Source organism: Cheilinus undulatus, linkage group 8, assembly GCF_018320785.1.
Source record: "Cheilinus undulatus linkage group 8, ASM1832078v1, whole genome shotgun sequence".
Taxonomy (NCBI): Eukaryota; Metazoa; Chordata; class Actinopteri; order Labriformes; family Labridae; genus Cheilinus; species Cheilinus undulatus.
The window spans coordinates 34,817,623-34,836,515 of record NC_054872.1 but is presented as its reverse complement, the minus strand read 5'-3'; the positions used below and the strand labels follow the sequence as shown (position 1 = coordinate 34,836,515).

Sequence of the window (18,893 nt, the reverse complement as noted above, 5' to 3'; positions counted from 1 at the left end):
CCCTCTTATTTGCAGACCATTAAGCCTTGCAAGATGCCATCAAAAAACAAGCAAACTCGCCACCAGTCCAAAGCTAATCAGCTAACAAGAACTGAAAAAAAAAAAAACCCAACAGATAGTAAGCCAGCTTAGCTTTATGTGTGTGGACAGTAATAAAGAGACTGAGCCCTGGAGAAATGGAACAGTGGATGAGGTGTCTACTTAAATCCCCCTAGGGGAATACTCACACTAGGGTCAGTTGGCCTGTACTGTGCTGAAGTGCAATTACCCCCCCCCCCCCTTCCCAGTCCCCTGCTGGCTTGCGCTCACACTGCTTCAGGCCCACACATACAACACACAACTGTCTAGAGGCACAGTCTCATAGTTAGGAAAATGGAGGAATACACTGGCAATATGACAACAACTTTACTCACTTTGTGGCCTATTCTGAGATGCTTTGACTAACTAACTCTCCACCAGAATTTAAAAGAATTGTTAAGAGGAATGGTCCATTCTACATCATGTTCACTTTGAACGCCTGTGCTTGGGTGCAAGCATGAGTAATTGCATTGTGCCAGAGCACAGTGTAATATCTCTTCCATTCATGCAAGGGCAAAGGAAGTATACCATGCCTAAACATGGAGGACTCATGCTAGTCAAACCAACTGGACAACAGGGGTCAATCATGCTTGGGCATGGTGCAGACTGCCTAGTTAGTACAACCTTATGGCTCATTTATGCTCCCTTTACATACAAAATAGATCAGTGTTTTCAACGATAAAGTTTTTATCGCACACATACTCAAGCTTGTCTGTTATATTTAGCTGGATGTTAAAAATAATCTGTTAGAGGTAGCAGTCCATTTTCCAAAGCTGTTCAACCTCTTTAAAATTTTGCTGCATTGCATTATCACAACCAGGTGTTTGAAAACCTCATGATATATATGAAGAAGATCGGACTGAGCACTTGCCAGCTTGCATGCGCAAGCCAAGCGAGCAGAGTGCACCTCTGCAGACGTTTCATTCAATCCTTCAACAAAATGCTTTGAGCCTTCAAAAAAAAAAAGAAACCAAAATAAATCAGGGGCACTAGAAGTGAATCAAAGTCCCAGCGTTGTTCTAACACTTGCAACTAAGCTACAGCACATCAGGACAGTGTTGTCTTTTCCTCCATATTCTTTTCCTCCTTCCCTGAGGCAATAATAGCACAAGACTATTATCAGACAGGATCCTTTAATGTGAAGCAATATTTCATGTGCTTTAAAACAGATATAAATAGGCTGTAAATATTCTCATTTTTGTGTTGTGCAACAACGGCAAAGTTCAGTCCAGCCATGACTTACAGTACAGGAAGCTTACGAAAAGTGCTCAAAATACCCAACAGGTATAGATTAACTCCATCTGCATATCCCAAAAAATCTGTTAACACAAGTATAAACCTTTTAAAAACTGTTAACGGTTTTAATTGTGCCTGATTTTGCTGCTGCAGCGGCCAACACATATGGTTATTTCACTCCAGGTTAGGATTCAGAACTGTGGCTTTCAACAGTCATGAAAACAAAACAAGCTTGATTAAATAATAACCGTACTGCATGCTGTGATGTGCTCAATTTATCCAAAGACTTTGCCGTGAGGTAAATTTTTCAGTGTTTGCTGTTTTATTTTGGCCATAAGAGTATTTTTTGTTTATTGTTATAACAAATCCTTATTTATTTTTTATTTTTTCCCACATATAGGATCACATAAAATTATATTTTAAACATATTTTAAAAATGTGTCAGGAGAGGTCAAGAGGCCATCAGGCTTATACAAGAGACTTTACCTATCTACATATAAAATGAAAAGGAAACAAGCAAGATTTCAATAAGAACAAAAACTATGCATGCATACAGCTACATTTGTTCACATGTACACATGCACATATTTTTATAAACCTTAAAAGTTTTCTCTCATTAAAATTAATTATACTTGTCCTTCCAGATAATAGAGTAATTCAGTTGATAAATACATGAAATGCAGATTGTCATGTCTAAAAACTGTATCTAATAATGGTGATCTCATATCAATCAAAATAATCATGAGACAGATTTTTGCCATGATCTCTGCATTTGATCATCGCTGATTTATACTCAGAAAAAAACAGAAGTGTTTTTAAACCCAAATTCCTGTGGCTTTAATTACACCCACGTTTTCACGTTTGACCCTGGAGAATGCCGCGTATAGAGCAATACATGCTGCAACTCCTGAGTAGAGTGCGGAAATTTAAAAAGACCTTTTGTTGTTTGACAAATTAGCTCAACATTGTTAACACAAATTCTGTCATCACTTTTAAAGCATTTTCACTCACAAGCGGTGGCGCTGCTGCTGGAAAAGGACAGAGTGTAAGGCATTTATTATAAACATGCCCTTATTACACAGCACTGTACATGATGGTAATCAATACAATACTGTGGCTATTTTTTAAAGGGGCCATATTATGCAAAAATCACTTTCAGGCTTTTAAAACAAAAAAATGTGTCTGGCCTGTCCACAATCCCCTCAGGCACTCCACCTTTCAGAAAATGTGTGCTAAAACAAGACATTCTCCATTCTCAGACTTTCCCCCCATGATGTCATGTGGGGAGTTAGCCCCGCCCCCAGATTTGGTTGGCCCTCCCTGCTTGGAAGAAAGTTCTGCCCTCCTCTCCTGATCTTCCTCTCAGCCGCCAGCTAAGAGGATTAGGAGATCCACATCTATTAAGCCACATCCATTTCCAGAGAGGGGTGTGGTCAGGGGCAGGGTCAGACAGCTCATTAACATTTAAAGCCACAGACACAGAAACAGCTTGTTCTGAGAAGGGCTGAAACAGAGGGTTTTTTAGACATTAAAAAGTCCTATACTGGTGTGGTTTTTAAGCAAAAGACTTCACAGGCATGTTTTGGGGACCTCTGAGACCAATATAAACTTGTCTTAATATGTCCTCTTTAATCCCACAGGATACCAGATTACAGCCCATTCCTTGTTTGGATTTTCCAAAAACTCACACAATATTTTGCAGTATTTCCTCATGAAGTTTGAGTGAAATTCTGACACTTTTTACAAATTATTCTTCTTCTCTGTGTTTGTCTACTCTGGCTTTAACTGTTGGCTTTATTGCTCAACACTGACTACAGGTGGTATTGTAATGTTTCGTCCACATCTGGAAGCTTCAAGAGAACGTGGAAGAAATGAGTACAGACAAAAAGCTCCATCTGAATCTCTGTGTTGCGAATGTCTCTTCTTTTCTCCTATGGTCACTGCATTGTGATGCAAAATCAGTCGGGCATCTCCTGAGCCTGTTTGTGAGTGCGCTTGAAGATCTCTGAGTGTTTGTGTCTATGTACGCCCCATTAATCAGCTGCTATGCCTTGACGTAGTATCTGGTATCAGCGCAGCATCTCTGTTTTATTCCCAGTGTCTTAAAGTTTGTGTCCCTTCAACTCTGAAGCTTCTCGTCATTTTCTTCCTCTCTCTTGATCCCTGTTTACTTGCTAAGCCTCATTAACAATTAATTACCAATCAGCTAGTCAAGTCACCCCTGGACCGCCGGGCTTCTCAATGATTCATTAGTGAGGGTTACACAACGCTGCGACACATAAACACACTAAAGCTCAGTCTGACTGTCTCTGTGATACACACCAACCGACACACAGACTTTTTACACATGCAAACACATGCATCCTCAGAACAAAAACATTAGGAGAGCATATGGGCACATGAAAACTCTCCCTCACATGCTCACACAAACACCTGCATGCTCACAGCGTGGCTGTATCTCATCTCAATGTCCTCATTAAAAAGAGATGCAGGAAAGTGATTGAGTTTGAAACACAATGCATACAAGGATCTCAAAACTTAACTTCAATGTCAACTTGAAGGATTTTTCACTAACTTTTGAAGTCTTGTTTGCTGAAATTGAATATTCTAGAAGAGGCATATTTTAAGATAAGACATGACATTAATTAAAATAAGACCTCACATACTCTGCCTCTTTACAGCATTACTCTATTAAGCCCTGAAATGCTGCTTATAACCGTCATTTCACAACTTCATCTACATCAAGCCCAACATCCATCACCTTGTTTTTCCTCTGGAGGTGAGGTGTTGATTTTCAGATGAGTAAAAGCCCACTGAGCTGAGGCCCGCTGATGAATATGGGTGCAAGAATTTTAAATTAGAAAGAGAACTTTCAAGGGCATCTGTTCATTTTCATTAATTTTCAAAGGACAAAAGTTTAAAGACCTTTCTGGTCTAATCCACAAATTTTCATTAACTGTGGAAGCCAAAGACCACAGACATTATAACCTGCCAACAGCCATGTTCTTTTACAGACTGAGCTGTCAGAGCTGATACTTTAAACCCCCACCCTCACCTTCCAGGAAAATGCATAACAAGGGCTGAATTATTGATCATTTTTCACGTATGAACATTAATCCAGGGAACCAAACAACGAACAAGAAATACTGGGCTGCTGTCTGGAAAATTCCTTCTCTCCATGCTGGTGACTGAATGCGACTTAACTTTCTGTGTGGTCAGTTTTCTTTGGAAAGTTGCTGTCTGCTTTAAAAAATAAAATCACCCCTGGGACATGTAAAAAAGAAAAAAATAATTGCCCCAATTAAATAAGCTTCCAAAGCCAATGGATTGTCCAGACTCCATGTCTGTCATCAGGCAGATCTATCTTGCAAAGCTTCAGTCTGAAAGGTTTGTGCCTGGTCTGAGAATGAACAGACCAATCAGCGCCATTGGAAGAGAACAAGACGGTATCTACAGGTGAGGTTTAGTTGCTCTATTTGTAACCTGCAATACAATAAGAGGTATGACACAGATTTTGAGGCACAATAAGTTTTATACTGACAGAGAAACTCTCTAATTAGATTTTTTACCTGCATTTGGTGACTGACAGGGGCTAATTTTGCACCCTCAGTGCATAGAAATGAGCAAGAATTTCATGGATAAAATATTTTGTGCCTTTATTTTGGAGCAGAAAGAGATTGGCAGGTGGTTGTTCCTCCATTTTCCACATACAACTGCTATGCCACGATCCACTGGAAAAACACATTGTGGAGCAAATCACTCCTTCTCCTGTCCGGCTCGGGCTCATCCCAGAAGCGCCACCCCACTCCGCTTCGATGGAGATGGTTGTTTTTCTGTGCCAGCTGCTGCCAAACTGCATCAATCCACGTAGAGCAGATCAATCCAAACAGCTGGAAAAACATGCTAAGTATCTGGTCAACTTCAAAATAGAACACAACGCATGGCCCCCAGGTCATAAATCATTACTATATCAACATTGTGGCTGATCCTGCAAAATAAGCAAAAGGTCATCAGGAGGTCAAGGAGTCACAGGGCTACTATGGTGCCATTAACGTGAAAAAGTTAACTTTGGAGGTGGAATACCACAGAATTGTACATGAAAGCACACATCTTTGTAGTGAAGAAAAACCTTTTAGCTTCATAATATACTCACCCATAGCAGAAGCAATAGAATCATGAAATCACGTCAGAATGAATGGCAAATCAAACCCAAAAAGGCGAAATGATCCACTGATAACATGTTATTCCTACGTGAACTCATAGTTCTCCCGTGATCGTCTCATCTTTACTCTCAAGCTGATAGGGCTGCGCTGCGTTGTGCAGTGTTCCAGACACACTTCTTGTGTGTGAGGTCACTTGCTTTCAGTCGCCAGTGTAGTCAGTGTGTGCTGGAAATTATGCAAAAGGGACCAAGAACAGGGTTTACTTTGGAACGTTTCTAAATTTCCAAGATCAGTGGATTTGATACAGCATGTGAATTTTCAGTTTTGCTTTCTGGTTCCTAACGGTAACATCAATCATTCAGGATTAAACTTCAGTAAGAACTTTGTAGTCCATAAAAGTGATACTTTCCTGCCAGAACATGCTGTGCTGAGGTAAAATCACATAATTTGTGTCACGGCACATCAACAAAGTTCTGAGAAGAGGAACATGGGAATTACAGCCAATCATCTAATACAATGCGGCTGAGCCAAAGTGCAGCACACGCAGTTTGGACATTTCATACTGGGTAGGAGGGGCATCCAATATGATGAAGACTTTCTTTAAAACAGGGTGAATTTGAGGCAATGCACCATATTTGATGTGTGACAGTCTCACATCAACAATAAAGCCTGGCAGCTGCATCAGCGTCTCATCATGCCTCCGTACAGAACACAGTTGAATTCACATTGGCTTTAATATTAGGATAAATTAATCATGTCAACAAATATTTCAAATGTACATTTCTAGACACGAGTTTAGAGATCCCCCTTCCAGGTTCCTACAAAGAGACCCTGCCATGCAGAAACTCTGTTCACTTTTTATCTGAATGAACATAAAGAGATGAGATGAGGTGGACTGTCAGTCACTAGTGATGAGATTTGTGGTCAAGGAGTTAACCTCTTGGTCACTGTGTAGTCAGCAGCATGTATAGTAGGTATGCAAAATGTAATAACTGATATCTAGAAAGCTGACTTTTATTTCTTTTAGATTTTAGTTTTGTAGTCTCTTAGTATTTCTGGGGAACCAGCTAGGTTTAACCCTGGCTGACAAAAGTCTTTTTGTTTGTTTATTTGCAGAGTGGAAAAAGTGCACGAGTCTTGTACTCAAGTAAAAGTACCTTTACTCTGGTTAAAATTTACTAAAGAAAAAGTAAAATTACTGGTCAAAAAGTCTATTCAAGTTAAAGCAGAAAGTATACAATTTAAAGTTTATGGAGTTGTACAGTAAATTTGACCTTCCCTACTTGGAAAGAACAACAAAATGATAGATCTCCAAACAAGTTGTTCAGGAAAAGTCATTACAAATCTACAATGTCAAATAAATGCCTACAGGGTTCAATTAAACCTTATTAAAGAGTAGTCATTGGTCCAAACTACATTTGCTTAAACTACACTTTTCAAAGTGTTAAATATTTTACAATATGACAGAGCTAGTCACAGGAAGAAACTCTAACAGTGGTAACTTCACTCATGGCACAAATGTGCCTTACATCAAAAACAACAATCCAATAGAAACAAAGGAACGCCAGCAGCGATCAGTGTATGACAGGAAACATCCAAACACAACTAAACACATAAAAGACATCTAAACACTCTGCCCAAGGGCATGATGGGGATTGAAGTCACAGTGGGTAAAACTTACAGTAATTTCAGTAAATGTAATTAGTTTCTTTTCATCCCTCTTTGTTTGTCACCACACTTTTCATAAAACTAACTTAAAGAATATAAAAATATAAAACTCAAAAATCTTATAACAGCAGTGAAAATGGTGACTTAAAAAGTTCTCTTTCAAATAAGGCTTTTATTGACTTAAAAATAAGCACAAAAATTAGTTAAAGCCATCTTAATACATGAAACAAAGATTCAGTCTATTTTCCCCCACAAACAAACAAAAAATACCCTTTCAGGCTCTTCATTTGTTCAGTTGCTAATTTAATTCCTTTAAATTTCCCGCTCCTCGCTTTTTTCATCGAAAAAAAAGCTCATGGGATGATCAGTTCTTTCCCTAAGTCATAGCCCAGCTATAACAAAAACGAGAGGCATCACTCACAGAAATCGAGGAGGGGACGTGTCAATCAAAACACACAGAGAAAGTCAGCTGTCAGTCAGTCAGCTGCTGCAGCAGTCTAAGTCCTGATCTGTGCAGCGAGATCACCTCTCCGGGCTTGATCCGTGGACCAGACGGGAGCCACACTGGCCGGAGTTCAGCTGTATTGAGATGAGTCGAAAGAAGGGACTAAATCTACGGTTTTTCACACTTTTTTTCAAATTTGACTTCATTCTTGTCTCATATGTCTCATATGATTTGGCTTTTTCTTGTTTGTTTTTGTCAATAAAATATGCTAATAAAATGCTAATAAAACAAAGATTTTTAGTACCAGAATGGAACAAAAATTGTTAAATCATAAAGATATCCAATAGGAAAGGCAATAGAAGGTGCAATATTTGTTTAACCTGAAATATGTGACAAAATACTAGTTTGCCTTTTTTAGATATTATGCTCTACACATCAGGCAAACATTTAGGTTTCAATTTCTTAGAATAGTTTGCAAACATTATCCTACTTTCCTTATTTTTTATTTTTTTAATCCCAATCAAAATGAGAATGGCATGAAAATGATCATTTCCTCTGATACAATTAAAATCCAATTCACAACATGAATCAAATTAATCCCAATTAAATATTTTCCAGAATTGTTTGGCCCTAGTTCAGTCTATCTTTTATTATGTTGGTCATAACATAGAATGATTAATTGCTCTTTTTTGTTGAAAGTGCATGAGACAAGGAAAATAATTGCATATTAAATCGCAATTGTGTTATTGGACAACATAGTGCAATTTGATTATTTTACCAAGTTGTTCAGTCCTAATATCCAACTCTAGTGGGGCCATCACCCTAATTGATTCTGATTCTGATTCTGAAGTCTTATAAAGTTTACAACCTTTAATTATTTTGTTATGTATCATTATTGTAATAATATTTTTCAAAGTTATTTACTCAAGAAAGTTTTACAGGTATAAAAAGTTTATTTTGTTGGCAACACTATTAATGATAATTTTCCTCTGCAGAAGCATCCATGTGAGTGTAATGAGCACATTCTGGGCACTTCTATTGGTTAATAAACACTCTATGAATACATAAAGACATGGCAGTAATTATACTGTTTACACAAGCTAAATATTTGATCGGTGTGTAGACCACAAGGATGGACTGTAAAGAATAATTTCTTTGACAATAACAATGTCAGTCTTGATCATTCTCTCATATCAGACACTTGGTTGACACCTACATCAAGTTTCTGACGTCAGCATGTACCTTAGAAATATTCCTGGCCACACTAAGGTCAGATAAGGAATTTGCATTCTGACATCCGTCTGCTGCAAACAAAGAAAAAACAGCCAGAGGCCCAGCATGGATTTACTGCCTTGCTCGGGGGCCTCTGCTGTGTGCTGCTGAAGAACTTTTTTATTTTCTACCAAGATTTTCCCAGCTGGATTCAAAAACAGCAACCTTCCTCTGACCTTAAAGCTACTGCTGCCCCTCAAAGGAACATTTTATCAGTGCCTTCACACACCATGAGCCACTGGAGCTAATTGCACACATCGACCAGCCCCCACCAAAAGAAAAACAAGCTTCTGACCACCCTGAGGCCCCGATGCCTTTGGATAACTTTACTCATGTTTCTCTTTAATTCTCCAGTTTTCAGCACTTCCTCCCTCCTGGTGTGGTGAATTACATTACATTACATTTGTCCATTACGGCACAAACACTGCCTTCATCCCTGCAGACACTGATACACCTACAGCATCGCCAGATTAAAGCAGAGTGTAAATCTGAGGGAGAGGAAGTGGAGTTAGTGGAATTAGTGGCTGACCTTGGGGCAGTAATGGACAAGCAAGACTGATGATGTGTTAAAATGCACACACTCACACACTCACACAGTATCAATATGTCAAGCCTTGTGTTGGCTGATGTCATTCAGGGTGCTTTGTTGTTTGCTTAGGCTGTCAAAATGATCCAGACCATTTCAGAAGCAGAAGAAACTAAAAAAAAAAAAAAGAAAGAAAAAGAAAACGCAGCCACAACCTTGGAACAAACATTGAACTAAGAAAAAAATACAGTCCCTTCTGTTTTTTTCCATTTTCAAAATCCCAAAAATGAATTTTTTAATTGAAATTTCTTGTGCAATGCAGTAGTCTTAAAACCCAGTGGTTATCTTGTGAGTATTATGAAGTCTGAGAGCAGCAGCAAACTGTTTCAGGGCCTCCAGTGTAGCCAGCAGCTAAAGGACTTCTAACCAAGACTTCCCTTTCTATGCAATGGCATTATTCACAGTCTGAGTGGCAACCTGAGAAGCAAGACTGGAGTTGAGGAGTCAAAGTGGCTTCTAAGAGCAGATTTTATTTTTTCATTTCCCTCATCAGTTAAAGCAAATCATGGTTAGAAGATCCAGGACTAGTTTACATCCAAAACTTTCCTGCTCTTTTGCTCTTCAAACTGTCTATCTGCATTTATCTGAAGTCTGCTGACACACAAGTGAACAATACTACTTGGTCTAACCTGAACACTGTCAAGGATGCATTGATAATGATGATCAGGACCAATTCTAGTCTCATTTATGCTTCCTTTGAGTATTAAAATAGATTTAAGCATTTTAAATCAACAACCATCACCACACACAAGGTTGCTCTAGACTTTTCTGCTTTTATTCCAGCGTCCATCATCCTTTAAAAAATGTCTGTCAAATACAGATCATTTTAGGTTGGCATGACCTTTGCTACCAACAAATTAACACACAGCTGCTACACTCAGATGTGTGCAAACATATTAATCTACTAGATCAGTGATTTCCAACCATTTTTCCAGAAATATTCAGCTAAAGTATCTCAATCGCCCCCTTGTGGTGAACTGCAGTCTAGGGATTAATCTCACTCTAAGAAGCTAAAAATGAAGAAAGAAAGGAAAAAATAAATCGTGAAACAAAAATAAATTAATTGGACCAATTTTTCAAAAATTGTTATTAAAGATTATTTAAGTGTTTAACCTTCAAAGTGTCAAGGAAAAAAACGGCCCTTGTAAAATTGCAGTTGATGACACCTGACAATGAGTCTAAATTACATAAGCAAGCAATTATGGCTGGGGTTTCTCTTCTCTCTATGTCTCCCCTCTCCCAGCAGAAGAGACTCTCCCCTACCCATCTAGACAACTCTCTTAGCATACATGAATACTAGGGGTGTAACAGTTCCTACTTCAGTTTTGAGTCAAGGTTCGGTGCAGGTTTGGATCATCAGTAAAAAAAGAAGGTAAAGTCCTTAATTTATAAGCCTAATTCTAGGTTTCCCTCATTTATTACTTTTAAGCTGACAGAAGTAGAGCATAAAGTTGGACCCTTCTAGTGTGAGAGCTACCTGTGATAGTTTGTACAGCTGTGGAGTGTTAAAAAAAAAAACTGGAAAACATTTTAAAAAGATGCAAAATGAAAATCAAACCAAAAATGAATAGTCTATTATCTCCACAGAATTCTAAAATGATCACAAATTAATGAAAATAATAAAAAGTGTGTAGCCTTTCTAAAAACAGAGCAGAGAAGTAGAGGAAAGGTAGAAGTCAGTTAGTCTCGCCGTTACTCTGCGACTGCACCCATAGTTTACTTTTCTTCTTTGTGTTTTGTTTTTCCTGCGTCTTCCTCTTCTTTGTTGGTTGTCTATAAGCAGTTAGCTATCACGAGCAACACTGCCACCTAGATTGGTGGGTAATTCTGTCATGGGCCTTGTAAGTGTTGCTGAAAAGCCAGGATTTTAAAGTCTCATAAAGACACTCAACCCAAACTATGATTTGCCTGTGTGCAAACTCCCCTCCAGAGTCAGTGAGAGAAAAGGTAGCCCAGCAGCTAATAAATATGACCTCCCTCTCCACAACTAGAGATCTGTGGTCTCAGCCTAACAGTCCATCACATTACAAACTAGAGCTTAAAAAATGTTTGTTCCTTCAAAGGAACTTTTTCTCCCAGTAAACACAGGAGAGCTCCTTGCACAAGGTCTGAAAGACACTCTCAGGTCATGAAACTCAACGACTGTTCATCAGCACAGATAACAGACTAATAAAATCAAAGCTGTGAGTGTTCTGGCCATCGTCTGCATCTTGTGACTGGGGAGTCTTTGTGTAGGTTTGCTTCATCCTTAAAGAGGAAAATAATATTTTATAAACAACAACAGTAAACATAACAGAGAAAACATTTCATAATGTTTCATTCACAATGACTGTATGAAAAACACAAGAGGGTCAGTTTTAATCATCATACTGGTGACACCAGTCATTTTAGCATCAAAGGGCTGACCTAAACATACAGCAACTTTGAGATTTCAAAATATCGCTGCATAGGCTGAAAATATTGGTGTATTAATTTTAGGGCATATCGCCCAGCTCTATGTTATTGATGTCTGTGTCTGTGCCCAGGTAAGCTAGCATGATATAAGCTTCTCAGAACCCACACCATATTCAGCAACATTTCCTCAAAAAGTTCAAGTTCAAGTCATTTTTCAAACTCTTCTTCTTCTTTGTTGAGTTTTGCTGCTCTTGCTTGAACTGTTGTTGTCTGTTGTCATTGCTCAACACTGCCTCCCTTGGTTACTGGTGGTATTGCGGCAGTTGGTGCATTTCAATGAGCTTCAAGAGAACATGCAGAAATACAGACAAAATAAACACAGAATACCTGGCTTCTCAGAAAATCTTTATGTTTTAAAATAGGCCAGAAATGAGCCATTACACTCTGAATGCATACTTCATTTCTTTAACAAGTATGCAATTATTTAAGTATTATTTGATCATATATAAATCTGACTGTACACAAACACACACACACACACATATATATATATGTTGGTTGACCAACAAGCTCTGCCTCTGGATAGACTAAAGAACTGCAATGCATCATGGGGCAGTTGAGCTGAGTGTTAGAAGTAGCAAAGTTTGCAGTTTTAGACAGACAGTGACTCTGCATTTTGGAAAGTTTGATGGACAATTGTTTTTTAGACTTTTATGGCCCAAAGGGTCAGTTTATAAATAATTATATGCATTGATCAGTAATATAATTATAAAATGCTGCCTATTATGCATGTTAATAGCTTAATATATTTGATTTCTTTTGTAGAGAGTAGAGCCCGACCGATTTATCAGCGGGCCAATTAATCGGGCCAATTATAGCGTTTCACAGATTAATCAACATCAGCCAAAATGTAGCCGATATATTAACTTTTTTGCTGTCTCTGCTCCCGTCGCTCTTTGTGTCTCCATGCTGAACTCAGCCCGAGAGCCTGGCCCCTCACCCTCAGATGCAAAGTTCAGCAGCAGCTCGCGACTAGTGACAAATCTAGCGACTTTTTCCTGTGTTATTGGACAGTTTTGGAGGCTTCGACGTGAAAGCACGTATCGTTGTCACTGTTCTCACTGAGCAGCAGGTGCAGCCGTGGGCCTCTACCCATCCCTAAGCACTCACAGACGGCCCTGTCCTCGCACAGTTCGACTGCAGCGGAGGAGGACTAACGCTCATTTCAGATTGGGAGCGTGTTTTGCTGCTTGCGTGTGCTGCGTGTCAGCTCCAGTTCCTGCCGGTGCGGCTTTCACACAGGGCGCGAGTTTTCTGCGTTTCAGCCGCACCTCCCTCTCAAAGCCCTGTCCTCAAAGCGACTTGATTTAATGTATAGAGGAAGTTTGTCGGGAACTATTCAAAATAAAAGCATTCTGTACAAGTGAACAGAGTTTCTCTATAGAAATGCTAAACCGGGCTTTTACTTCGAAAAGCACAAAAGCATTCATATGGTGTTTATCTTTCCTGTGATATATTCTACCAGTGTGGAGACACAAAGTTTCACTAATAGTAAATCTTTAGAGAACAACTTTATAAAACAGGCACATTTAAGCTTGTGGCCTTCCTCAGGGTTATCAAGAAATACATTGTAAACATATTCTATGTGCATATTTGCCACAACGATGTAAATATGGCTCTCCATTTATCATTTTCCTGTCTAATATGGTCCACAGCCACAGTAAAAGACTATTACACAGGGTTTTAATGACATCTAAGTTGCATCTTTTTGAAATAAACAAAGATAAATGCAGTACAGTATATATCCTGTGTATATCAATGTTCTTATTTCATACAGTGCTTAACAAATTTATTAGACCACCTGTCATATTTGTCTCAAAGACCATTTAGCATCATGAAGTGCTTTAATGCGGACTCTTTCGTTTTCAGTGAGCTCTCCACGTTTTACCATTTTGAACAGGAATGAGGGATTTCAAACTGAACTCACCCAAATTCGAGCCGGCTCACTGGGCTTCTCTGAAAAGTCAGAAATGAATAAAGCATAACATTCAACCACTAAAACTCATTTTTCTGTTCAGGAATGCAAGTAAATAACTATAATTTGACATATTAATCAAGAAATATTAATGTACTTTACTATTTTTTCAGTTTTTTTGTAAATCAGTACATTTGAAAATTCATGGATAACAATAATAATTATTGATGTATTAACCATTGCAGAAACATTAAAAATGATTTTGGTAATTACCAATGCTGTTAATTTAGGGCAGCTGTGGCAGAAACCTTACTTTGGTTAGGGTTAGGGTGGTCTAATAAATTTGTTAAGCACTGTATATCGGCCAATATATCGGATATTGGCCAATATATCGGATTTCGGCTTTTTTTAGCCCCCAGTATGGGCATCGGCCCCAAAAATCCCATATCAGTCAGGCTCTAGTAGAGAGACATGCCAGGTTTTCTAAAACTATATTCTCATCTACTGCAGAGGCCAGCGAAATTAGATCACATCCAGTCAAGAGGAGTCTCTCTCTGTCTCACACACACAAAAACAGACACACAAACACAAACTTGGACGATGCCCAGTTCAACCTATTGCAGGCCACTGAGCAGCTCCACTGGAGCAGGTGCAAATTCAGTGCTGCATTCAAGGGCATCTCTACAGCAGTGATGGATGGATGAGTGCCTCTCGTTCAGTTTATCCATTCAGATCCCCATCGTCATCCTGATGGGGATTCAGACTAGGGACTTTAATCTCTCCATTCATGACAGATTTTTGCATTTAATGTAGTCAGAGTTCAGGAAAACTGAGCAAAACGAGTCAGAGAGAGAGTGGGAATTAAAGCTTGTTAGCTCTGCTGACTTATAATTCAGCTGGGAGGAAGGGGGCATTTATGGCAATATACAAGTAAAGTGTTACACAATTGATTTTTAGAGAAAATAATAAATTCACTATTATCCTTATCATTGTTATTCTTATTTTTGCCTGGCTCCTAAGAGCAATTTTGTCAACACACAATCATACAAACAGCATGGCCCTTTCTATTAGTCACTGAGATGAAGCTGTGGGACAAATTATTGATAAGGATATCGATGTCATGGCACATGTAACACAGTTATCAAAATGCTGGTGCCAGAAATTAGTTTATTTAAAAAAAAAAAGGATGGGATCAAGGATATTGGATTTTTCCCAATAACCAACATGAAAATATTTACAAATTCAATTTAGCCGATACAACATCTAACTGTAGTTTAGGCCGAAAACTTCAGTCCAAAAAACACTTTAAAGTTAAAGGATGAACAAAAAAAAAAAAAGACAAAAAAAAAAAAAAAAAACAACTTAAGACCCTAAAAGTTTAAGGAATGAGGATGAACAAAGAAAAAGACATCAGCTAAAGCAGGTCTGTCAGTCCTGCCTCAGTCTCCACAAACATTTTGGTACATATGGCTGATATTTATGCTGGTCTATTTATAGAAATGATCTGCCTTTATTTACTGATGATGAACTTTTTAAGCAAGTATTTGCAGATACCAATATCATGCTATGCAGCCCTAAGAAAAGGCGTTTTTAGCAGACTTCTCTGCAAAAATAGTTTAATTTGGCAATACGTCATAGGGCCTTGGGGTTGGACTTTCATCATGAGAGAGGGTACAGGTAGGGACGAAGAGAAAAATCAGGTATAAGAGAACAAAACAAGACGAGACTGTACTCTATCTTTTAAACTTTAAACAACAGAGTATATGAATTCTTTAATTCAAGGGAAAGACATAAAATGCAACGATTGTAAGTTTTAGCCATTAATCCTCATTTACTAAATATCACTGCCTACACAGAGCTTGTCTAGTCATGATTCAAACACGCATTAAACAGCACTTCATATTAAATATTCATGAATGCAAATATTTTGGCACATCCCCTTTACTTCACTTCCTATTGCTACAGTTCCAATGAAAGTAGAGATAAAAGAAACAGTTTGATAAGACTGGACGTTTGAACAGACTGACATTTAAAAAGCACCAATTTAATTAAACTAGGACATAAGGAAATTTGCATTTGGTAGACTAATTCTTTGTTGTAACAATGCTTCTTGGTAGTTCATCTCATACTGTTAGATATCCTGTTAATTTCACTTTTAAATGGAGCCACATTTGTAAGGAACATGCATTTGTTGGATGAGCAGCAGAGCTGAGTATGTGGGTTGCGCCCATGAAAATTTGCCATATCTTCTCTGTCAGTGCCAAACAGCTTATTACCTCCGCCAAGGAGGTTATGTGATCAGCAGGGTTTGTTAGCAACATAACTCAAAAAGTTATGGACGGATTTTGATGAAATTTTTAGGAAATGTCAGAAATGGCATGACCTGATTAGATTTTGGGAGTGATCCGGATCACCGTCTGGATCCAGGAATTTTTTTAAAGGATTCTTTGCTATTGGGAGATAGGGCTAATGGTGGAGGTCTGCGCTCTCCGAGTGCTTTTATAGTTTTGCTGTTGCTATCGACTCTTGTTTTCAGTGTCTGGTATCCCAGGCAGTGTTCATTTTGGCCACTATTTTTGATTTTAGTCTTTAAATGAAATGCATTTTATTTTTAGTCACATTTAGTCTAGTTTTAGTCAACGAAAACTAAAACTTTTTAGTCTAGTTTTAGTCCATAAAAAGTCCTCACATTTTAGTCTTTACTTTTAGTCCAAGCATTTATTTTCTTGTCTAAATCTGGTACCAAAGCATGGTGCTGTGTTCTCTGCACTCTGCCAAACCTAGGGTCCCTGCTTTCCACAGCAGAGGGGCAATATAGATAATGATGCATTGTCTTTTGACAGATTTACCCAAAGTGAAGAAATATCACAGATTTTGAACACCGACAAAAACGAAATTACATTTTAGTCTAGTTTTAGACACCTTGACAAAAACTAAACTTAGTTTTTGTCGGTTTTAGTCATCACAGATCTATTTTTGTTAGTCTTAGACTAGTTTTAGTCATGGAAAAAAAGGCTGTCGACTAACATTTTTATTCATAGTTTTAGTCGACGAAATTAACACTGCTCCCAGGAGCTGGCACTCGATTGCCTGATAGCTGTTATGTTCAGCGATGAGTCCAGATTCTGTCAACAGCAGCTGGACCGTAGGATAAAAGTGTGGAGAAGACCGCTATGCTGATTGCTGCACCAACGGAGCAACATCGGAGCAAGAATTTGGGAGTGGAGGGGATGGATTGCCTGCCAGCAGACATGACCTCAACCCCACTGAACACTTGTGGGATCAGCTTGGGTGTGCTGTTCGTGTTAGAGTGACCAACACAACCACCCCTATTAATCAGGTATGCTGATGTCTTACCACACAATATTATTGTTTAACCATTTTCCATTATCATGGGCATTAATCATGAGTTACCATGTTAATCCCACCGCTACCAAGAAACCCCAATAGAGAGATCAGATGCTGAAGAAGCTAATGTAAGAGATGAAAATATTCAACATGGGACACAAATTCATCATTTATGCCTCAAGCAAGAATAAAAACAGTAGCTGGTTTACTTTGAGACAACGCTTTGGCTTGTGCATCTTGTAGACTGAATGTTCGGTCTTAACAAGGGTAATGTACACGCCTGTTTGCTGAACATTCATTTTCTTCAACCCTAGAAAGAATCTCCAAGCTTGGCTGACCTAACAGATTGAAAGGTCAAATGTGTCGTCTGTTGTTCTGGATAGATAAGTACTCTGGCTTATAACTGCACATCTTCTGCAGGAATTCCAGCAGAATTTCCTCTATGTTCAAAACGAGCATGAATAATTTGAATTCTTATTTGGCAGTGTTACTACAGAGGCTTCTCAGTCTGCATGGACTCCTGTCTTGTTAAACTCGCAGCAAAATGGTAGACAGCCCAACTCTGCACTACTTGTGTTTTTCAAACTTGATCCATAAACTCGTGAGAATACCGACCAGAGCTGAGGAACAGCAGGTGGTAGCCTCCTGCATTACAAAGAGCTACAATATCTGGTGCCCAGTTGCACACAGTCAACATTTCAACTCAAATCAGATCTTGTCAGGCTGGTGGCGATGATGTCGATGCTGCTCTGAGTACAAACAAACAGAACCCTGGCCAGGCTGGACTGAGCCCACGAATCCAGCAGCGTTGCGCCCCAGAAGCCATATGACGCACACCTGTAACGGCTCCTCTAATCATCAACAGAAATACAGCTGCTAAATCACCTCCAGTAGTGGCATGCATGTGAATCTGCGTTTATATTAAGACAAGTAGCCATAGTCTCTGCTGGAGGCTGGATTGGTGGCCGAGAACTGGTGGGGTGCCGCTTACTGGGGCTACAGTGTTGCCAAAGACCGTCATAATGAGGGAGAAATATACGACACAGATGAGACGCACGCTAATGGCGCGAAATAGCAAAACAGAGTAAAGCTGAGTGTGCTTGTTGAAAATAACCAGAGCAACTTAAGGCTGAATTACAGGCTGCCTCCTCGTCTATCCGAGGTACAGTCCAGCAGAGACACCTGAGTGCGGGTACGCAGTCGAGACCGTTTCCCGCTCCTGCTTGGTGTCATGTCGCAAGTGGCAACTAAACAGAAAGGTAAAGAAAACAGCAGCGCTCACCTCTTTCGTGTTGACGATTCCTTTCACGTATTTCCCGAGGACTGAATCCACGCAGAAGACGCTGGACAGCACAGCCAGGCACAGGAGTCTCTCCCCGACCCTCACCTCCATCTTTCTCTCTCCCCCGCTGCCTCTCGTCTGCTCGCGGTGCTCTCTGAAGCTTGTCTCTGTGCGGGCGCGCGCACGGAGGAACAGCTCGTGCACGGTGATGAGACTGTGGAAAAGGAGACCGGGCGCGTGGACGCCTGTACCTCGCAGTGCCTGTGTGGCCCCCTCCAGCAGTCAAGGCTGGATGGTGGATGCTGTATGTGTGGTGGTGGTTAGGGAGGAAGGGTGGGGGGGTTATAAAGCGCGCGCTCCCGGTTCCGCTCGTGCTTTGAGAATGCGACACGTCCATACATTAAAGATGCCATCGCTGATTGCAATCATGTTTTCATTGGAGGTCA

General features: G+C 39.5%; 1 protein-coding gene across 1 annotated transcript in view; it reads right to left on the bottom strand.

Annotated features, from left to right (window-relative positions):
- The window catches only part of tmem145 (transmembrane protein 145), an 84,430-nt gene extending 65,817 nt beyond the window's left edge, over nt 1-18,613 (bottom strand). The window contains exon 1 of the mRNA XM_041793683.1: nt 18,448-18,613. Within this exon, the coding sequence (XP_041649617.1) occupies nt 18,448-18,558 (111 nt within the window). The 5' untranslated portion in view covers nt 18,559-18,613. The remainder of the gene's footprint in view (nt 1-18,447) is intronic.
- Nucleotides 18,614-18,893: the final 280 nt, after the last annotated feature.